The sequence below is a fragment of the Tamandua tetradactyla genome, chromosome 1 (assembly GCF_023851605.1).
Source record: "Tamandua tetradactyla isolate mTamTet1 chromosome 1, mTamTet1.pri, whole genome shotgun sequence".
Classification (NCBI taxonomy): domain Eukaryota; kingdom Metazoa; phylum Chordata; class Mammalia; order Pilosa; family Myrmecophagidae; genus Tamandua; species Tamandua tetradactyla.
In genome coordinates this window covers 119,815,867-119,838,415 of record NC_135327.1, presented here as the reverse complement: position 1 = coordinate 119,838,415, position 22,549 = coordinate 119,815,867, and the positions used below count along the sequence as shown (strand labels likewise).

At 39.6% G+C, this 22,549-nt stretch overlaps 1 protein-coding gene across 11 annotated transcripts in view; it reads left to right on the top strand.

Moving 5' to 3' along the window:
* DYNC1I1 (dynein cytoplasmic 1 intermediate chain 1) overlaps window positions 1–22,549 on the top strand; it is a 367,030-nt gene that overhangs the window by 252,239 nt on the left and 92,242 nt on the right. For all 11 annotated transcript variants that reach the window (XM_077123359.1, XM_077123350.1, XM_077123387.1 and 8 more), the window contains 3 exons: window positions 1,702–1,864; window positions 4,391–4,490; window positions 12,223–12,348. In XM_077123359.1, the coding sequence (XP_076979474.1) occupies window positions 1,702–1,864; window positions 4,391–4,490; window positions 12,223–12,348 (389 nt within the window). The remainder of the gene's footprint in view (window positions 1–1,701; window positions 1,865–4,390; window positions 4,491–12,222; window positions 12,349–22,549) is intronic.

Sequence of the window (22,549 nt, the reverse complement as noted above, 5' to 3'; positions counted from 1 at the left end):
TCTCTTGAATTTACATAAGGTGGCATAAATCAAATATCTCACTTATGGAAGTCTTAGTGACTAATTATTGAATGCTTAGCTATTAGGCCAGTATATTTATCTTTAGCCCTTAAACCAGACTTTAAGATTAGGTATCTTTATCCCCATTTGACAGTTGAAACTGCTTCTCAGAGAGTTTTGATTAATTGATTAAAGAATGAAAACTAGAAAACGTCAGAGCAAACATTTGATTCCAGGTCAGTTTTGCAGAGTTCTCCTTGTTATTTATGGCCTCCTTAGATTCCCCAGGCACCTAGCCATAGTCTTAGTCAATATATTACCCATGCCAGCGTTTCTCAAACTTGTGTCTAGGCCACACAGTCTCTCTAGTTTCTTGTACAAATACAGATTCTCTGCCCCACTCCAAACCAGATGCGTCATGGTCTGGGGAGGGAGGGAGAGGCAGGAAGGGGCTGATGTTATGGACATCAAAAGCTTGCGATCCACTGCCAAGCCTCTGCAGAATGGCTCCTTAACAGTTCAGATTTCGTTGGACAGTGCCTTTGAGAGACCATCAATCTAATTAAATAGTCTTTCATAAAACATTATGCTACAGGTGACTGTACCTAAAAGATTCCTCTGACCATGAAGCCAGGGAGAAATGGCTCCTGGTTATGGGAATGGTCGTGTATGAATCAGGGAAACCCTGTGTGTGAGTGATTCTACCATCTGTGATTCTAATGTCATGCAATCCTGTAGGTTAAACTTCATATGAGCTTCTGTTTCTACTGAACGAGTAACCATCAAATATTTAACAAGGGCTTTCTGCAAGGGAGTTGAACTGGGGCTTCTAAAGAACCACAAAGGTTCAGCTGACAGTTTCTGCCCTTGAGGCATTCTCAGTCTGGGGGAGTTCCTAATTCCCTCTCTACAGTTTTAAGAAAAACCTGCTACTGCAAGAACGGTTTATGTAACCTAACCTTGACTGTGCGGTGAGCTAACTTTCAGATGTTGAAACGTACTGCTAGTTATTTAATCTCTCTTTTTCTTGTTTCATATCTTCAACTTTGGATTGATAAGATTAATAATGCCAGGCAACTAAGGCACAAGGGCAATTCTGAGGTGTTTTATAGAAACATTTGTTTGTTCCATGTGTTCATTTAAAAGCAAAAATTCATTAGGTAAAAGTGGGGTTGGAAGGACATATTTTAGCTTTTGAGTGGAACCTGTGTGACCATCAGTCACTCTTGACCTACTAAAGCTAAAGGATGAATTTGCCCAGTAGAAAGAGGAAAGGTACTACTAGATCTTAGCGTAGACATACCTTAATTATTTAATATACACAATTTTACAATAATATCTGATATACATAGTTCTAAAAATTTCTCTATTAGGAATTATTTGAGGTCTTAAGTTTCAGAACTGATTGCTAAATTCTGAACAAACCGATCGTTTTTAATTTGTAATCTTAATTTTTTTCCAACTCTTCAAAATAATAATTGGGACTTATGTGAAATATTTCCTGCAAAAGTAGTAGTGGAGATATGAGCAAAAATGTGCAGTGTGAATTTGAGAATCATTTAGGATGATGCTAAGTCATAATGTTCTGTGATTTCACTGTCTTATTACCCCGCGGTTAAACAGTATCTTTCAAGCGTTGAATTTGTGTTAGAAAGTAATTGTTGCTTTTTCCTCTCTTGATGATCTCTGTTACATCGCCAGCTCCTCCGAGAGAACTGACAGAGGAAGAAAAACAGCAGATCCTCCATTCAGAGGAATTCCTCATCTTTTTTGATCGAACGATACGGGTAATTGAACGAGCACTGGCAGAAGACTCAGATATCTTTTTTGACTACAGCGGTCGAGAATTAGAAGAAAAAGATGGGTTGGTTTCTTGTTCGCATTTTTCAAAAAAATAGTGTGACATATATGTGTTGCTTCTAAATTCATTTATGAGTTGACTAGGCAAATTGCAAATCTAACCAATCAGAGGAGGGTGAAATTCCAGGACTGATCTTGCTGAACAGCTTTGACTAAGTCTTTGGTCATAATGCCGGGCTCAGAGCGTCCCTGTAATTATCATGTGCTTCTGTGAAATGCTTTTGAACTTGATCTCTTTGGAATAGTCCAGGTGATAAAGACGTCTCTATACCTTCCTCCTTGGCAGAGTCATCTACATTGTCCCTCTGGGGAAAAAAAAAAAAAAAATATATATATATATATATGTATGTATATATGAGCAGCAAAAGAAGATTTGTATTATATCTAGTAGATCTGTTCTTGATACCTAAGCAAACAGGAAGCTGAGGAAAACAAGCATGAGATATAGGAGACCTTAATTGATATTGGCAACAGAGAACAAGACCGGAAGCTTCTTCCTCTGTTTTTGTGGCTATAAGATTATGTGTATTTGTTGCTTAGAAAACACATATACAAAGAGGCATTTACAGATAAATAAATAAATAAATAAATAAATAAATAAATAAATAAATAAAAGCAATGGGCACCAAATGACTTCCTCTATGAATGTAACATTTGTGTTGGGAAAGGTTGTCAGCTGTTTTATGAGCCTTATAAGAATAGATATATCTGCTTTTTAGCCACATAATTTCTTTGCCCAACATAATATGCAAAAGTGAGATTACTACCTTTTTTATCAGACCTCACTTTTTACTATTTCTAAAATTCAAATACCTTCTCAAAGGATAAAGCTGATCATCATATGAAGATGCACAGAGGAATGTAACAGAGGCTCTGAAACAATTTCAAAAGAGAGTTCTGAAAGTGTTCTCAACAATTGGCAGCATCTGTAGACTACTTCAAAGAGGCAACAATATTTTGAATATACGAATCCTCTAGTAGTTTAGTTTCCTAGGCTGCTGAAAACAGATACCATAAAAAGGGTTGGCTTTTTAACAATGGGAATTTATTAGCTTAAAAGCTTACAATTTTGAGGCTGAGAAAAATGTCCAAATCAAGGCATCTTCAAGACAATACTTTCTTCCCAAAGATTGGCTGCCAGTGAGCCTTGGCTCCTCTGCCACATGGCAAGGCACATGGCAGTGTCTCTCCCTTGTCTTCAATGTTTCCTTGATTTCAGCTTCTTGCTTCTGTGGCTTTCTCTTTTAAAGGACTCCAGTAAAATGATTAAGACCACACCTTAACTGAAATAATCTCATAAAATGGTCCTACTTACAATAGGTTTACGCTCACAGGAATGGATTAACTATAAGAACATGGTTTTTTGGAACACATGTGGTTTCAAACCACCACATGTGGTATTTTTGTTTTTTAAGACTCATTACACTATAGATCAATTAATTTGCTGGGTCCTGTTCCCTCTGTGGGCCTGGCCAGGTGTTAGCCATGGTTCCTGGCAGGACTTGGGTTCATATTCCTCTTCCCTGGGTTGGCCATGGTTGAGCTGAGGAAAGGTTTATCAGGGGAAAAAGAAAAAGTCCTAATAGGTCAACTGATTAGGCCCCAGGTTAATAGTCTGAAGCCAGGTCACCCAGTCTGGACAAGAGCTATAAAAGGCAAGTGATGCAGGGTACTATTCAAGAAGGTATGGAATGAAGTAGATAAACAGAAGAAAGGCAAGCATGGAGGAATGCCCAAACTGAGGACCAAGGAATTTAGGCAGCTCTTTATGCAGATCTAGCAGCTGCTGGCACAGAGCAAGCAGTCTTCATTTTAAACACTCAGTCTTGGAGAACATCTGCACATCTAGTGCCGAATTCTCAGAAGGTAGTGGTATAGCCGGTTGAATGTCAGTCAAGTAGCATAGGACAAAGTGCAATCCTCCTAGACCCAGATGCTGTTTAGGTCTACGGCAGGAATGGTCAGTATCTGGTATATATTTGGTACACACCCCACTCCCTACCACAGCTGTCTCATGGCAAAAATCATCACTAGCTTTTGAGCAAGGAAATAACCACTACAGCAGAACAGAATTTTCAAGTAACTAGAAATATGCATATCATATCTAGTCTAAGGCCAAATGAGGTGGCATGGATATCAGGGAATCGCCAGTGTGTTGTGCTCCCTTGAATAGCTGAGAGCTATTTAGTTAAACCCCACTTCAGGCTAGAGCCTGTTTGAAAATAGAGAATAGTTCAGTAGTGGTTAATATGGGAACCTAACATGAATTTGACATTTCACTCCAGGCTTAGAACAACACATCAAAACTTTTTCTGGACCAAGTTAGAGAGAGAGTTCTTCATAAGCTAAAGTGGGGATCATCTTTAGTCCATTTATTTATGATCAGAGTTTGTTGTCTGAATTGGTATTTCTGCCTCTGGGAGTATTATATACCATTCTTTGGCCATCTTGCTGTTTAAATATGAGCTGCATAGTGATAAAGCCCTATTGTGAATCATTACATTTCTCTGTGGTGTTTAAACCCTCCTAGGGATGTGCAGGCTGGAGCCAACCTTTCTTTCAATCGACAGTTCTACGATGAGCATTGGTCCAAGCACCGAGTGGTTACTTGTATGGACTGGTCTCTCCAGGTAAGAATTATTGTTGGGATGGGACAAGTGGGGCTTCTGTTCTCATGACGTGTGTGATAAAAGAAGAGAAATTTGCTCCATCACTCAGGATATGTTCACTGACCTAAACTTTTCTTCTCTATTCCTGTTTGTTTTCATTCTCTCGTTTCCCTGGGGTTTCAGTTTAAACTTTCTACTCACTTATTTCTGTGTCTTGAACATCTACTATATGCTCGTAGATCCAGACCCTGCTGTCATTAAAGTCACCAGTGAGGGCCTCCTCATTAAATCCAGTGAGTGTTTTCAAGCCTTCATCTACTTTTACCTCTCTTTGTCATTCAGCTTAGTTGACTTCTCCCTACTTTTAGAAATAACCTCCTTATATTGAGTTTCACAACCCCACTCTCTTCTAGCTCTCCTCCTAGCTCCTTGACTTCGTGAATAGTTCATTTTTCTCTCTCACCCTTAGTGTTTGTGCGCCCCATGATCACATCCTCAGCCTCTGCTCTTCTCTTCTGACATCCTCTCCTCCACCCATATGGAGCCAACCACTGCACAGAAGTCTGTTTATATATCCTCCCAGGCTTCCATGCAGTGGTTGGACTCAGGATTCCTTCCTGATTCTTTACACACCAGACAGGCCCACTCAGGTGTCCCATACGATTGCAAACTATGTCAAAAGCTAACTCATTATTTCCACACCTCAAATCGTTTCCAACCTACTATATTCTCTCTGTCACAATATACCCAAGAATATCAAGCATAACTCTCATAATCTACATTACCAACATCTCCCTTGTCTCTCAAACCCTGTCTGTTACCAAAACTCGCCCTTTTTCCACTCATAGATTTCTCAAATCCCTTCCTCTCCACTCCCTTCCAGACTACCTTTATCTAAGACTTTATTGTCTCACACCCATTATATTGCTATCCTTCTAACTGGTTTTTCTACCTTGTCCATCTTGTTTTTCCTCTGGAAAGTTACCCAAATCTTTCTGAAATGCAAATCATTTCATTCCCTGTATTAAAACCTCCCGTTGCCTATAGGAAAAAAGTCTCAACTTTTTAGTATGGCATAGAGAGTAAAAGCAGGTATTTTTACCAAAAGTAATTTTCTGAATGGCCAAGTCAGCCAGTTGACAATTGAGCAGGCACCAGGCTGAATAACATGCCCAGACTTACTTGTGGTGCTGCTAGAATTTGAACCCAGGTGGTCTGACCCATGAACCCTGTTGTGTTCCCTCTTGCAGTGACAGTGGCATAATAGCAATGATAGAAGCAAGAATGTTATGGATTCGGAGAGACTAGTGGTGTGTGTGTGCCTAAGATGACTTCCTGTATGGAACACGATAAAACAAAGGGGAGAAACATGAAAAAAATAATTAGAGAAGGTCTGGAAGACATGGTGAAGAATTTCCATGGCATGGAGTTGAGGATACTCCTTATAAGAGGGGCCCTAGCTCACATGAGCTGGGAGGAGTCTTGTGTGAGGAGTCCCTGAATGGAGCATTTGGCATGTGGCAATGTAATTACCCTCTTTAGGAATTTTTCCTATGGAATTAGTGAGAGGAGGGTCTCTCCTTTCCTTTAACTTTGCTTCTTCTGAAGCATGTACCTATTATCACTGAACTCAGAAGAATGGTTCCCTTCTTGGGAGAAGAGAGATCTAGTTTAAATTTATAAGTGTTGTACTGGAAGTTGCTGTTGCATTTTAAGCCCATCTAATATATGATTTGTCCAAGACATGAATGTGTGGCACAGTTTCAGCTTTCTTGTAGCCTATGCTTTTGGGGGGAATTATAATCATTCCTACCTTTTACTTTGCATTTCTTATGTGCTCAGTGCTATACCAAAAGCTATTATTTCATTGCATCCTGATAACAATCAAAGGAGGCAGCCACTATTATTTCCATTTTGTATTTGGAAAAACTGAGGCTCAGAGAAGCTAAGGAACTTGATGAAAGTCCCTCAGCTAGGATATGGCACAGCAGGAATTCAAACCTAGATCTTCTAGTACTCCATGGCATATTCTCTTAACTACTGCCTCCCCTACAGGGCTCATGAATCTGAAGCCCAGAGAGTTTGTAAGTACAAATAATATGGGTGGATAGCAAGTGCTCTCAGAATCCAGTGGAAGTTGGAATCTGTCTCTGGTCAGAGAGGCCTTCTCAGAAGAGTGGGATTTAGACAAATGGAGAGAAGAGGGCAAATATTCTAGGCAGTACTATTGAAGAGGTGGTTTCAAAAGCCCCAAGTAATCCTGCTGGAGAACCGTGAGCATGATACCACACAACTGGCCTGTCATCAGCCTCCCAGTAGATGAGCATTCTCTGCCCTTTTTGTCCCTCTTACATCCAAACAACAAAGCATGTGGTACCTAATCGTGCAGTGACTAATACAAACAGGGTTGGCCTAGCCACTTCCTGGCAGCGTGTGGGTGGTCTGTGAGCACACTTGGGCTATGCACAGAAATCAGATCCAAGCCTGAGGAAACACTTAGCTAGGCTTGTTCACTTGTTCTGAGTCTGGAAATTACACAGGAGCCTTATCTGACACATTCCACAGAGGCAACTTTCACTGGGTTCCCTGATCGGCTGACAAAGCTCCCTGAGGAGGCGGCAGGGCCAGCGTCAGTGGCTTCACAATGGGCTGGTCCCTGCCTCTCCTCTGCAAGTGATGAGCTGTATTGCCCATAGATTTGTAACGTTCCTGCTGCAGGGAGTGAAACTGAAAAGGAAAGAAACGCTACCATGAACAGCCCACATTCCACCACCACCCCTATTTTGTTAAACCTTCCCACCTACACTGTGGGGAAGAGGTTTGCAATTCTTAAAAAATGTATTATGTATATGGAGCATGAGAAAAAGAAATTGAAACCCTCAGCTCCTAATCACAACACTTTTGGTGAGGTTCAAAAGGACAGCTTTACATACTTATGGCATTGAAACTTTCTGAGTGGATCTAAATGCAACTTAGTGATATTAAGAAAGAAGGGAAGAATAGAAGTATAATCTTGGAGCCCAGCTGTGGCATGTATGAGTGAAGCAGAATTGAACAGAGAGGAAAGACACTAAAAAACCATAAAGTTTCTGCGCAACTTTGCTTTAATCCTCTGGGCTTCTGAAAACAAACCACTTGAGCTTTGTAATATTTGCAACATATCAGACAAACATCATTTCCTGGAAGAGAGTTGAGCACTTGGGAAATTATGTCAGCGTTGTCATTCAGTGGGCATTGTTCAGCATAAAAGGCCAATAGTATGATCCACAGAACACCTCACCCATTGTCCAGAAGTGTCCCAAACCAGACTCATCTTCTTACTCCCTCTATCAGTCTTACAGTCATACAAGATGCAAACCCTGGTGAATGTTGACTGCTCATGTAGGTGCTAAATCCACTCAAATGTATAGTAATAGAAAGACATCCACGGGCACAAAGTCAAAACCAGTGACATGTACTGGACACCTACTTCATGGCATGTATTAGATGCCTACTTCATGGCGTGCCTTTTACTTTCTTGCTTAATGTGAGGAAGCGATATTTTCCTCATATTATAGGGGACTAACTGGTCCCCCTACCTCCAGTCTCTAGACTGTTGAGTCATTTTAAGTCATTTTACCAGATTGACCTTTGTAAAGAGTATTTATCCACCTTCTATGAGCCCTTAGGCAAGTTGCCCATCTTCCCCTTGGCTCATGCTTCCTCACCCATAAATGATGATGATAGTAATTTGTAGTTCACGTGCCTATTGTGTTGAATGAATTGATGTATTTAAAGAACTTAGAATAAGAAAAGTACCTGGCATATAAAAAGTACTCAAGAAACGCTACATAGTGCAAGAGTTGTAGTGGCAGTGATGGTAGTAGTCATAGAGTATGACTCTGCTGTTCCCCGAAATAAAATCTGAACTCATTAATCTGTGCTCAGTGACTTCTGTGATAATGCACAGAGACATTTCCAGACTATTCTTCTCTTATACTCCTTCACATAACCTGCCTTCCAGTATAAACCCTGCAACCTGATTTCTCCTGAACATGTTCTTCCCTACTTTCTTAAGAAAGCTTTCTCTCTGGCTAGCTTAAGCAAAAAGCACATCTTATGGGGAACCACTAGGATGCTTATGCAACCCCAGAAAAAGAAAACTGAGACTCAGGAAGAGTAGAAATGTGGGCAGCTTAAGGGACCTCACCAAATGATGCTGCCATTAATTTGACTCATTTGCCAGCCCACGGGTTCTGTGTCTCAGTTCAAAAGTCATAATAGTCAGGTAGAGAACCTGATTGGCCCAGCTTGGGGCAAGTGTCTACCATCCCCCAGAAACTGGACACCTGTGTATCTCAACAGGTGGGAGAATCACTGTGCACCAGGCACATACTCAAGAGCAATGCCTGCACCCATCTCTGTGCCCTTGCCCATGCTCCATTCTCTGCTAAAAATCCAACTCATGTCTCATTTGTATTCAGAAGTCCCTTCCAGTTTCTCTCCCTGCTGCACACTACACCAACTAGAGTGATTTTTTAATCTCTGTGTGCTTCTCCACAACTTTGTTTGTACCTCTATCTTAGTACATATCATGTTCTGCTTTTATGCTTGTATTTTAGTAATTTTCACTGTAGCTTTTGTGAATCCCTATAAAACAAATTATTATTATTGATGGTTATCGCACATTTTCCTGGGCATTGTGCTTTCCAAACACATAACAGGCACATAACACATGCCACAGTAGACAGGAAAGGATGTAACCTTTAAAACCAAACAGATTTCCAGCAGAGTTCTCACTTCATCACTTATTAGCCACATCCCCTTAAACAAGTTACTTAGCCAGGGAGCCCTTGGCTTCCTCATCTGTAGGAATAGGAAAGTCAGTGCCTACTTTAGAGGATTGTAAGGCCCAAATGAGCTAACGTAGCACCCAGCTCAGTGTCCGGCAAATAGGGAACACATATTGGTTCCTTCTACTTCCTCTTCTATAAATACTGGATTATATGTCTCAACAAAACCAAATCAAAGCTTGAAAGCAGATCCTGTAATTTCTAGGTAAAATCATCCCATGTTAGACATATAGATAATCCAACCCCAGGAATGATCAGATGATCACAGATTTCACAACTATTAATATTCTCCTTAAAATCATAATTTTAAGCCACATGTAAGCTTAAATAATTATTCAGAGACTTGCTTTCTGGTATAGAATACGAAAACGTTTCTATCCATGTTCAAACGAATAATGACAAAAGAACAACTGAAGAAGACTTTGACGTCATTGAAAACTTTCATGAGATAGAATTTATAATTCAGTACCTTTAGACTTTAAGATTCCAATTATAGAATGCGTGCCAAAGATATTTCACTGGTGTTTTACTAAAACTCTCCCTGTTTTCTAAAGGATTCTTAAAGTCCAAACAATTTGACATATTTTTAACTGGAAATAGAAAAGCTGAAAGTGGGTGCCAGCGATGAGACCCAGATGTGAAGCTGTGGGATATTATTCCAGCACATCTGGCTGCTCACTGGCCCCTGTGGTAGTAGCGTCGTGTTTATAGAGTTGCCTTCTCCATGTGACATGGTTAAACTTCAGATGGCCAGTCTGGAGACTTCTGTGTTTATCTGGATGTTAGTTTCTTTTTATCGGCTTGAAATCAAAGGCCTTCCTTAATAGGGCTTTGATTCATGCACTGAGGAGCGCTTTCTAATAAAGAAGGATGACTTTCCCTGGTAGTCAAATGCACATGTATCTTTGTGTGCTTATGTCTCCTCTGCACCAACCAGCGAGTTCTCTTCGCAGCTTTCTTATTTTAGGGAGCTGAAAGAAATGAATAGAGCCACATGGAATTCGTTATGATTATTTGTGACAGGAAAAAAAGTCAAATGTGTAAGAGCAAACTTTTGTTAAACGTATATATTTGACATAAAAAAAGTCAAATGTATAAGAGTGAACTTCTGTGAAACATATGTAACAGCATAGTGAAAAACGAGAACATGAAATCATCTCTGAGAAGAGAGTGGTGTCAAATGCTGTAATCCTAATTAATGCTATTGTTAATGAAGCTGCCTCATGGGATTCCCAGATACGAATGGCATTTTCATGAAATGGGTCCTCATGTCTACTCCACGGCATTCATCACCAGTTAGTTTGATAGCACACAGGACAGAGTTCATGTAGGGTGGGTAGGGAATTTCTAATACCTAACATCACTGGGGTTTCCTCCTTGTTATTTTACTGGTTGTGTTTCTTGCACTTAAGCCTTTAATTATTGGCATTATTTGACAACAAAGGATTAAATATGAAACCTTTCTACTGAGCCCGGAGTCATTGAAATAAAAAGGGGCAATTATAATTCAACAGATTTTGGCTCAAGTTTATCATGTGCTGGGAATGACTAGATCCTGGATTCTAAAAATCAGTTCCTTTACTCAAAGAGTTTACGATCTAGTGAGAGACCTGGGGGTAGAGGGGGCGTAATACAATTTGGCAAGTGCTTTAATGGGAGTGAGGGGGAGTGCATAGAATACTAATGGAGCCAATTAAGGCAAGCAATGGAATGGTTAGCATTGTCTGAAGGACATGATGCCTTCATTGAGTTTTAAAGGATGAGTTAATCATGTTAACAACATAGGCAGGCATTCTGATGAGAGTGAGTGTCAGATCCGTAAGGACAGAGGCCCGGGAAAGTTGGGTCCTACAGTGAGGGGGAAGGGAGGGTTGTAAGAGATTAAGCAGGGGAGGGAGAAGATGACAGATAGTGAAGGATCTCATACGATCTGGATTTTGCCCTGAAAGTAATAAGGAGGCATTGAAGTATTTTTAAGCGAGGAGGTGAATTAACCAAATGTATATTTTGTAAAGTCATCCTGGAAAAGACCAGAGAGTGGATGAGGTGCAGGTGGAGCCTGGTGAGCCTGGACCCAAGAAACCATTTAGGAAGTGGTTGCAGTCATCTAGACAAAAAAAGGAAGTTCTGACTTGATGAGTAATAAAAAAAAAATACATTTGGATGGTATTGGGGAAGTAGTGAAACAGGATGCGGAATGACAGAGGAGCATTGGAAGAGCAGTAAGCTTTGTGTGGAAGGCAGTGAGCTCAGTTTTCTATGCATTGCACCTGATGTATCTATGGGCAGCCCTGTGGAATCCCTAGTAGCCAGATAAAAGGGTCTACAGCTTAGAGAAAAATCAAGCCTAGAGATATAGATATGAAAATTATCAGCTTAGTAATGCTTATTCAAACTATTTTAATAGGTGAGATTGCACAGAAAGAATGTGTAGAGAGCCAAAAGAGAGAGAGAGAGAGAGAGAGAGAGAGAGAGAGAGAGAGAGAGAGAGAGAGAGAGAGAGAGAGAGAGAGAGCTGAGAGCAGCCCTCTGTGAAATACTACCATTAAAGAGGCAGGTAATCGAAAGAGAACCCATAAGGGACTATAAAAGATTGATCAGGAGAGAAAATCAAGAGAGAGGGATGTAATGGAAGCCTCTATAGGAGAAATGAAGGAGTAACCCAGAGTATCACGTAATCCAGAGAAGTCAAGTGGCATTTGCAGTTTGGTAGTTATTGGTGACTGTGGAAAACACGTGACATATTGGAGACAGAAGCCAGATTGCATGAGGTTGAACAGTCAGTTGGTATTAAATATATCACAACTTAAAGAGAAAGTGTCATTTAAGAGTATGTAATATAGCATGTGCATGTAGGAGTAAGAAAGTTTTCCTTGTGCTGTCATCTTGGCATGATCCACCTTGTGATCTCCTCTATTTAGTACCCAGAACTGATGGTTGCTTCCTACAACAACAATGAAGATGCCCCTCATGAACCAGATGGAGTGGCTTTGGTTTGGAACATGAAGTTTAAGAAAACCACACCAGAATACGTCTTCCACTGTCAGGTAGGAGTCAGCATAGTAAAAATAACTTACTTCTCCTACTAGACCAAATATAGTTTAGGTTGTATGGCATCTGTCTCGTGTTGAGAGGAAGAACCAAGTTTTAAAATGGAATTGTTGGCAATTTTGGAACAATCCCCCACAGTAACCTAATGTTTTGGGAAAGTGGCAACCCTCCCCAAACAGTTAGGAAGCCTGGTTGGGGACTGTGTGTCATTTTCTTTCTATTTTAAACCCTCATGAGGATGAGTTTAGGAAGATCTTGCACGTATGAAGAAATTGTGGTATGCCACTTCCTCGGCTGAGCAGTAGCACATGCTCGCCCACCCACGGGGACATCCTCAGAGCACTACCGTGTCACGTTCTCTCAGCTCCTTGAAATGCAATCCCAGAGGATTTCTCCAATTTTAAGTTTACAGTCACCATCTTGCTTTACAGATGATAATCAGCTTGTAACTGGTTTAAGGGAAGGCTTAGCTCCAAAGTTTCTTGTAATGTTGAAAAATGAAGATGGGATTTGCAGTTTGCAAGTGCAGAGATGATTTCAAATAGTTTGGGAATTTTATTCCTTGTGTCTGCTGACAGATTTGTCTGCTATCCCGTTTGACACAATTCAAGCTGAAATTATGTTACTCTTGTACACATTCAGATTTTCTCTGTTGCCATGATTTACCTAAATAACTGGCTGGCCTCAATCAGTATTGGCCAGTGCATCAACCCCTTTAATAAAGTCCCTCTCTGGTGATTATGCAGGGGAAAGTAAAAAGCAAGCATTCTGACCCCAAATTTCAGTTCCTCAAATATTACAATTCAGAAGTACTGAGTGGCAGATTATGTTGAATACAAATACTGTCATTTGAAGAGGGTCGATAAACCTGTTGATATTTGGAAGCATCATGACATTTTATGTCAAAGAACTAAGTACCTTTTAGAACTAAAATATGTTTAGACTTTAGAACATTATCAGATGTAATTTGGGGAATAGGAGCTGCTAGAATAAATGTCCCAGCTTCAACCTGATTGAGTAACCTCTAATTCTCGCCATGTTTTTCTGATTTGCTATCTCAAAAACAACTTAATAAGAAGTCTAAGCTGTGTGATAAATAACCTTTATTTTTGAACTTCTGAAATAAGCTTTTTATTCTTTCCTTTTTTTAGATTACGTTTTTCAGCCTGATATGCTTTTGCCTGTAAACATAGAAGCACAAAATCCTTATTTTGTTCAGATAAATATTATAAAGATTATGGGATAAGGAGAGGCACAATTTTGAAAAAAAACAGTGCTCTTTAAACTATTTTGATATTATGTAACGTATATCTTGATTTTTAAAAATCTAAGAAGTAACATGTTATATAATTTTAGTCAATGGACATTTTAAAATGTTTAGTTATATCAACTGAGTATGTGTAGCCTTGACAATAACAATCTGACAGTGCATTAATATTCACAGCACCAGATGGCCAGCTGGTCAGTAAGAACAGAATGATGCTGAAGCAACTTCTAAGAGTCTTTGGAATTTAAAAAACTACATATTTTATCACAGGACCATAGTTAATACTAGCACTAATTGAAGAGAGCATCCTTTTTCCTCTCTATTTACTAAACATTACACCAACATGCATTTCATTTCATTTTTAGTTTCTTTTTTAAAAGCTCCAATATAGGTATTTTAGAAGACAATCTGTTTCTGCTTAAAAAGAGGAAAAAAAGCCAGAAGTACCTTACATATCCTAACCTGGTGGTCACACAAGAGTTATCAAAAGATGTTAGCTAAAATATCTCAGCATCCCTCAGATTCCAACCGTCGTCTCCACTTCCTCTGGTAACCAGAAGCACAGACGGGAATGTGGCTAATCTATACCTAGAATTCTCTTCTGTTACTTTTACAATTTGGGGCTGATCAAGTGACATGAGCAAAAGACCATGAAGACTCCAAAACTCTAGGTATCAAAATAAAAGCTATTCGAATTAACTGCACACATATTTAAGGATATTGAAAATCATGATTGTGCTACTCAAAAGTGATAAATAGTTCATACATGTGACTCTTTATATTCATGAAGGATACTTTTAGAGAATCTTATGAAAGCCCAAATTGCTGAATACCTTTACAGTATATAACTTCTGCCATGAAATTAATTGTCTTAACCTGATTTAATGGGAGAGGGCAGAACTCTGACCAGCTCTAAGAGGTGAAAGTCTTGATCTCTCTGGGAAAAGGAGGGGAAGAAGTGGGCACAGCAGAAGTAATTGAGAAGACCTCTTGTGGACCCCGGGGCTGCACCCCAGGGCTATCCATGAAACTGGTATTTCTTCCATCTGAAGTCCTGTTAATTCCAGATCTCCTTGGGCTAATACACAAATACATCAAATACAGCAAATACATCTCTTTGGGCTAATAAGCAAACACTTTAGAAAGGAAATTATTGGACTTCAAGTGAATGGGAGCTTTGCAATGAGGTGAGGAAAAGAGATAATGTGACAGAGATATTCTGTCACCTGTGACGGAACATTCCTGTCACGTTGAGACTCTGTGACACTGATTCTATGAAAAGATTGATACTCACAAACTTTAAGAATCAACTCTTTACATTCATTGTCATAAGTGCCTACTGTGTACACTGCCCTCAGATGAAAAACTCAGGGAAGTCATGACGCTAGAGCATGTTTCTGTGAGTGGCAAAGCCAAGTTTGAAGCCAGCTTGTTTTTTTCTATTTCTTTTACATTTTTCCAACATTTTTATTGTGAAATATAAAATATATTTAAATAATAAATTTTTATATATTATAAATTTAAAAGTATAGTATAACAAGTAGATATAGAGAAAATTCCCAAGTATAGTATGAGTTACAGTTCCACAATTTCAGGTATTTCCTTCTGGCTGTTTAAATACACTAGAAACTAAAAAGAAATATATTTAATGATTCAATAGTCATGAACTTTTGTTAAATCCTAACTTCTCTGTTCCAACTCCTCCTTCTCATTTGTTCATTCTCTCAATCTTCAGGGATATTTGGGCAATTTCTTCATGTTGAAAAAGGGTGATGACATTATGGGGTAGGGGAATGCGACTAGTTGATATTTTGGGACAGACTGGTATCTCTAAGTTTCAGGGCTTATCTGGCATTGGAAAAATCTGGAGGCCTAAAGTTCCTGAAAGAATAGTTTTACTAAGTAAAACTTTTATAGAGTCTTAAATAGAGCCCTAGGTTTTCTTTAGGGTTTACAGGAATATTGTTGGTTGGGTCTTGACATACTGTGGAAATTTGTAATATCTGGCTAAAGCTTGTTTAAGAATATCCTCTAGAATGACCTCTTGACTCTGAAGTCTGCCAGCCACTGAAACCTTATTTTGTTACATTTCTTTTCCCCTTTTTAGTCAATTGGGCATTCTCTATCCCATGATGCCTTGGTCAGGCTCATCCCTGAGAGTCATGTCCCACACTGCCAGGGAAACTTATACCCCTCAAAGTCATGCCCCACATCTGAGGGATGGTAATAAGTTTTTCCCCAGTTTGGAAGCCACCTTGTTTTTACTCTCAAACCCATGTGCTTCCTATTTCCTCATGTTGCATTAGCAGAGGATTCAGCCAAGTAATGTATGCAGGTGTGTGGCATGTGGTTGCAAAAAGAAAACATGAAACTGTGCAGTTTCTCCACGTTAGCTGGTCATTAAAATCACCTGGGTAACTTTTAAAACATTGATGCCTGGTTTCTACCCCCAGGAGATTCTTGTTTAATTAGTTGGGGGCACTGGCCTGGACATTGGGACGTTTTAATGCTCCCAGGTGATAGGAATATGCTTTGAGACTATAGGGGAGAAGTGAAGAAAGAGTGATAAGGTACCAAAACTTGTCAGGTTCTTTGGTTGGCAGTGTAGGCTTTTCCTTTTTGTCCTACAATCCACTTTTCGTCATTGGCCCACATTGGAGCAACATTTCTTGTCTTTATTATTCTGATGCTGACCTCCTCTGACCCCATTTGAGAAATTTCTTAACAAACCCCCTTCCTGATTCTCCTCCTCACCCCCACACACACAAATTCACTCATTTTCTTTAGCTCACCTTGGCTGAGACTTGTATTTGTGGTGAGTGGTCAGGAGACTCAGAGATTTTTCCACCAGGAATGTCCTCAGGTCTACACTGAACATGATGTAGGGACAATGTGCTTTAGAAAATGCTTTTTCTTTCAGGGTAGTGACATGCCTTGGCATAGTTGCTACCCATGAAGATGGGATAAAAGCCAGGTAATATCCAGAGCTGTCAAAAGTAAACAAAAGTGCTATGACACTGAGTGTACTTCAGCTTGAAGGAGATCAAATCATGAGTCTTGGGCAGCCAGGGGTTGAGAATAAAGTCATCGATGAATTACTGCATGGACATCAAGTGGAGGGAAAAATCAGTTATCACTAGAGCAATCCTACATTTGTCTGTATTTTATATTTCCCCAACACTTCTTTCTACATGATTTCATTGATCTGTACTACAGGAAGGAAGAAAAATATATTAATCTCCTTTTCTGGTTAAGAGAGAGTTTACACTTAAAGGGTTGCCCAGCTGTGAGCGGTCAGGCCAGTTTTGGAACCAAGGTTTCTGACTTCATACAATGCTCATTCTACATCATGCCATCTCCCAGGCTGTATTTTCAAGGGACAAGAAGCTTGTGAATTGACAGCAAAGACTGTGCAATTCTATCGAGGTATTTTTTTCCCAGAACCTGCCACCGATATCTTGATTGGCCCAAGATATCATCTCAGATGTGGCAGTTGTTGCCATCTTCTAAACAAAAAGAGGAATTTAGAGAGCATCCAGAATTAAAATATAGATGAGAAAAAGCAAAAGTCCCACTCACTGAGCTATAACTTTTCTTCTTCAGCATTTGTGATATTTGCTAAAAACGTATTTATTACAACTGGACCTTTCTAGACACTTGTTTACTGAAGTTAGGTGCAGTTTCTCACCCTCCTTTATGTCCCGATAATTTCAAAAGTTAGACAAATAGTTTTCTTAGTAGAAAAGAGTTCTGGACATAGTAGTGTCTTTTAAGGATTGAACTTATAAAATTTAGGAATATTTGCATTTAATTATCCATTCCTTTCTTATCTCTGCTGATTCTTCGTATTTTTTAGAACTGCTTCATTTCAAACAAATTCAATGGCTCAGGTAAGCCTCAGTTGGCTCTCCATTGTTTCAGGCACTAGAAAGCAAATGCACAAGAAGCAGACGTCAACTCGATGTTATTTTGCAAAGACTGACATTTTAGCCTAATCATAAAAAGATTTCTATAAGAAGGCTCTTTTCTCTGTTATAAACAGCAAGGCCAGATACTTTCTACTTTCATGGGCAGTTCACGTCTTTACTAAACTGAATTTCTAATGTGGGCTCTGGTCCTGCACTTTCTATTTTAATTTCAATAAAAGCTGTCCATTCTTGGAAAATGTCAGTGAACTCTGCATAGAAAGCAGCTGCCTAGCCCACCACACGCGCTGGCGGGGCTCCCGCCGCCCTCTGTAGTGGCTTCCACACACTGTCATTAGATCATGTGTCCGGCCACCCTGCATTGCTTACCCTGGTGTGGTCTTGCTCTTTTAAACTGAATGAATAGAATCAGAAATATATATCTTAGAATTATCTGCATTGAGGTAAGTGAAAAAACTATATTTAGAGGCTTGGCTTGGTCAGAAGTTTTATTTTTACTTTTATTTTTTCCTGATTTTTTTTTTGTTGTTGTTGTTATTGTTGTTTTTGGCATTGTCGTTTGAAGGATTCTCTGGCAATGACCTGAAGTGGACGATGGCCTGAAACACTCAATGATTTCAAGGGGAAAGAGGAGTGTGAAGGGGCAGTGTGCACTGACCTCTTCTGTACGGGTCGTTCAGATCCTCAGCTGACTTTTTCCCTAGGCAGTGCTTTACTTCTCATTAAACTCTCTAGAGATTGCAAATTAGATTGCAACTCACAGCCTCAGCCATCCAGCACTTGCTTTTGCATGAGGTTCTCCTTGACCTCAAAGAAAGTTCAGCCTGTGGGAGAGATGGCGACACAGGAGGGAATATGAGCTGGTGATCAGGAGAGGGACAGGAAGTCAGGGCTTGCAGTGCCACTCCTAGCTGACCACACCGCACAGTGGCCTTGGGTGACACGAGGTCTTGCTGCTGTGTTTCCTGACCCCCTGAAAAAAACACATCCTCCAGTCTCTGGTGGAATTATGAGGTTTATTTGAATTAACTTGGTTGCTTTCTTCCATCATTGTGTGTGTATGCTGTATGACCAGGGTCACATGTCATTATTTTTCCGTGTGAGGATCCTGTTATTGCAGCACGCTTTGTCGAATTTTTTGTTTGTTAGCATTGCAGATTTTATTCAGTTCCATGAATGCTGTCTTCTCTCCCCATGCTAAAAATGTCTGAACTGGGTTTTCTCTGGTTGTGCTTCCTCAAGGAATTTCCCCCAAGAAATACTGAAATTGTGCAGTGAGGGCCCAACAGCAGTATGAGCAAGTTTTCTGACTCTGTCATTCCCCTTCTCCTCACCATTCATTGAGATCAGAGAAGCCTTAGTCTAAGAAAAATGGGATTCCTAAGGGATCTGGGCTGAAGGCTGAGGGGGCTTCTACTTACCTTTTAGGATTGTTGTAAAGATGAAAGAGAATTTAGGTGAACATGCTTTGGAAAGATGAAAGTATTCTCTGTATATTTGGTTTTCCACTATTATTGCTTGATAGTAACGTGGGAGGAAGCTTAAACCTTGACAGTTATTTTTCTTATTGCATATATCCCTGAAGAAGTTTAATGTAACTTAGATTCGTTCATTCGAGATTTATGTGGTGTCCACGATGGTCAGACCCTTGTGGTAGCAATTGCCTGGAGCTGAAAAGTGATGGCCCCTCACCACAAGAACTCTTTAGTTTGCCCCAATCTCCACCATACCCTATTATCCATCACCTGGCTAGTTCCTCCCAAGTATGTTAGTTGTCTGGACTATTCACATCGTCAGATCCTATGAGTTCTCTTTATATACAAATGCCAAGTGAAGAGGGAACCAGAGACAATCTAAAAGTTCTCTCATATCAATCATTTAACCATGTGTTGAGTTGAATGACTAAGTGATGATGAGTTATTTATTGTGTTCTGGAGGCAGTTAAGCACATAGTAGTGAAGAGTGTGCTGCAAAGAGTCACACAGCCTGGAATTATAACCCAGATTCCAACACTTAGAAGCTCTGTGACTTCAGACAAGTCATTGTTATGAGTTTAAATAAATGAATACATGTAAAGCACTTAGTATCAGGCATATAATAAGTACCCACTATGTTTTAGCTATAATTATTATCCAGTATGCAGGAGTGAAATTCAAAATAAGTAGCAATCTGTATGGCACTGCACAAGGAGAATGGATGTCCACCCACCACCTCTGTACCAGGAATTACATCTTCAGTTGCTGAATGGGGAGTGGTGACTGGGGAATTCTGGAAAGAGTGACCAGGGCAGCAGAGGCAATCGGGAAGCGCTGGGAAGACATGCGAGAACATTTTACTAATGGGTACAAAGTGAGCTCCATATCTTAAATAACTGGAAAGGTTGTACTGTTGCATATGGCTTGAATATTATCTCAGCTGCTTTGCTTTTATTGCGTATTGGTAGAGTGCCTGAGGCAAGGGGACTGTGGCAACCCAGGCCGGATTATACACATTGATTCCCTGCACAATAGCTCACATGATTACGAATTATGATCTGCGTAGCTCACATGATTATGCTGAATGGACTATCTGGTCATTCCCCATGGAAGAGAATGAAGTTCTAGCCCACTTTGTAGAACATGGAACACAAGTAAGGAAAACAGGGCCAACAGATGTTTTCTGCTTTCACTTAACACCAGTGTTAGCATCTCTGTTAAGAGCTGTCCCTCCTAGAGATATAAATGACCAGGGCCAGCCCTAAGTGAGGTTTCCAGTCCCTGAAATATCAGATTGTGTTGTTTTCTGTATCCTTAAAACATCTTTATATAGGCAGGATTAAGGTTAAGAGAATGCCAGGCGGTCTGAGAGGAAAGAGAAGTCACAGAAGGGCAATGTTTTCCCTCCAAGGAGTCTGCACAAGGAACCTGGCCCCAGGGAAGGGAAGAGTGAGCTACAGGGGGCGGCCTCTGGTGTCGCCCAGCAGTGAGCTAAGGCCACTATAGCCTCTGTAAGGCTTCTTGCTATTCAAGTGATGGAGCTTCCTTTAGACTTCGGGTCACCTATCTCTAAAACATAAACGCTTTTTTTTCTCTAAAACTTGACCGAAATTCTCTGATTTTTGTGTGCATCTTTAAGTTGCCTAATATTGTTGGGTAAAGGGGGATGTTTGAACATACTGTGTTATTAGTTAAAACAGAGGCTTTCATATTCCCCATTGTTAAATTGTTATGTTAATTCATTTGAGATGTTATTTTTAGCAAAAAGCTATACTTTTCAGTATTCATGATTAATTTTTAAGTTATTTGAATGCACATAAATTTGTGAAAGTAGACCCATTCTTTATTTCTGGGAAAAGGTTTTTACCATTTGTGATGGCAAATAGTCTTTACTTTGGGTTGAAGTGTGCTAATAATATCTGATAATTCTTTTTAAATAGAATGTTCACGATTAGCCAAAGAATTAACCAAGATGTTCCTTTTTCTGGATAAAAGACTTAGCTTAGTTGTTTTTTCATTTCATTGTGATTTTCTCGTAATTACATTGCATTCATGTCTTACATGTTCAAAGTCATTACATTTGTTGTTGTTCTCTAAAGGTGATATGTTTTCTCCCTCTGACTTGTTTAAAAAATATTTCCAGCACCTGCGTCCAGGAAGGTATATAATTTTACAGTGCATCTTTAATAACTTTGTCTGGCACTGAGTAGTTAAAATTAAAGTATTTCTTATATACAACAAAAACCTTTATCTTTCAAAATGTGTATTATAAATACAATCTTCTGAAAAATGAAGAGAACAGGAGCCAATATTGCACACAAGTGCCCATACTCATATAAATTCACACACACACAAAACTCTAAAATCCCAGTCAAAAGCTATATTTCATGAAAGAGAATTATAGTTATGTTGATGGTTTGCCAAAACCTCAAGTAGTGACAAAATCCACAGAGTGTCCTGAAAAGGATGCCTTTGCAAAGCAGTGCCTCTCCAGATGGCTTAGATTAGAGATGTTTAAAAACACATGGCAGCTTTAGTTTGGTTTAGAATTCATAGTTAAATTCAGTAGATAAAATAATGTAAATTTGAAACTCTGTCCTGCATTTCAGAAAAATCATCAGATCTTACAATTGCTGTTAGGGGAGGCTGGTATGTGATGTGTTGATTTTTAAGTGATCTAATTGTAATAATAAAATTAACTAAGAAGGGATTTTAAAAAGAATTGAAAATTCAAAGTGTAAGTAAAGCTTTCTTCTCTATAGAATATTCATTCCTTTAAACTGTCATAGCCAATCAATTTGTATGGGATTAGACAGCCAATTGTCATTTCCTGAGATATATTACATAAAGCGGTTTTGTTACAGAGACGGCATGAAAAAAAAAAACGGAAAAAACATCATTCTGGAGCATGAGGCATCTCTGCCTCATTTCGTTTCTCTAGAAATGAAAATGTACTTAAAGTCCACGAAGTGTTGCCAAGATCCCCTCAATTTGCAAATAACAACAGATAAGCAGCATACACACTTGTCTTTCCTCTGGCTTATTTAGGCATTTCCCTTGCACAAGGTATTTCTAAAAGAGAGTGCTGTGTGTCTGCATTTTAGTAAATTATTTTGCCTTTTGGGTACTTTCTAATCTTGGCGGGGGCTCTGTGTGAACAGTGGCGTCACCTCAGACACAAGAAGTGTGACAGTTATGCCAGTGCCCTAAAATGCTCCATCGCTGAAAGCCTGCCCCTCACTGTCCCCTTTCTTGCATCTATAATCAGGAGTGCCCCATAGCTGGGCAGCTGGCAAACATCTCCTGGAAAAGAACTTCTGCATAGGAACAGTATTAATTTAATGATGTATATTATCATATGTGCTACCTGCAGTGCAAATAAAAGCATTCAGCTGATATGTTAAAATTGCCACTAAAAGAATGTTCACCCAAGGGCTCAAAGCCTTTCAGAAAATCCACAAAAGGAAAAGGTTCACAAAGATTCTATAAAAATAGAATCAGAAATTTTCAAACAGTTGCTGGGCTTAGC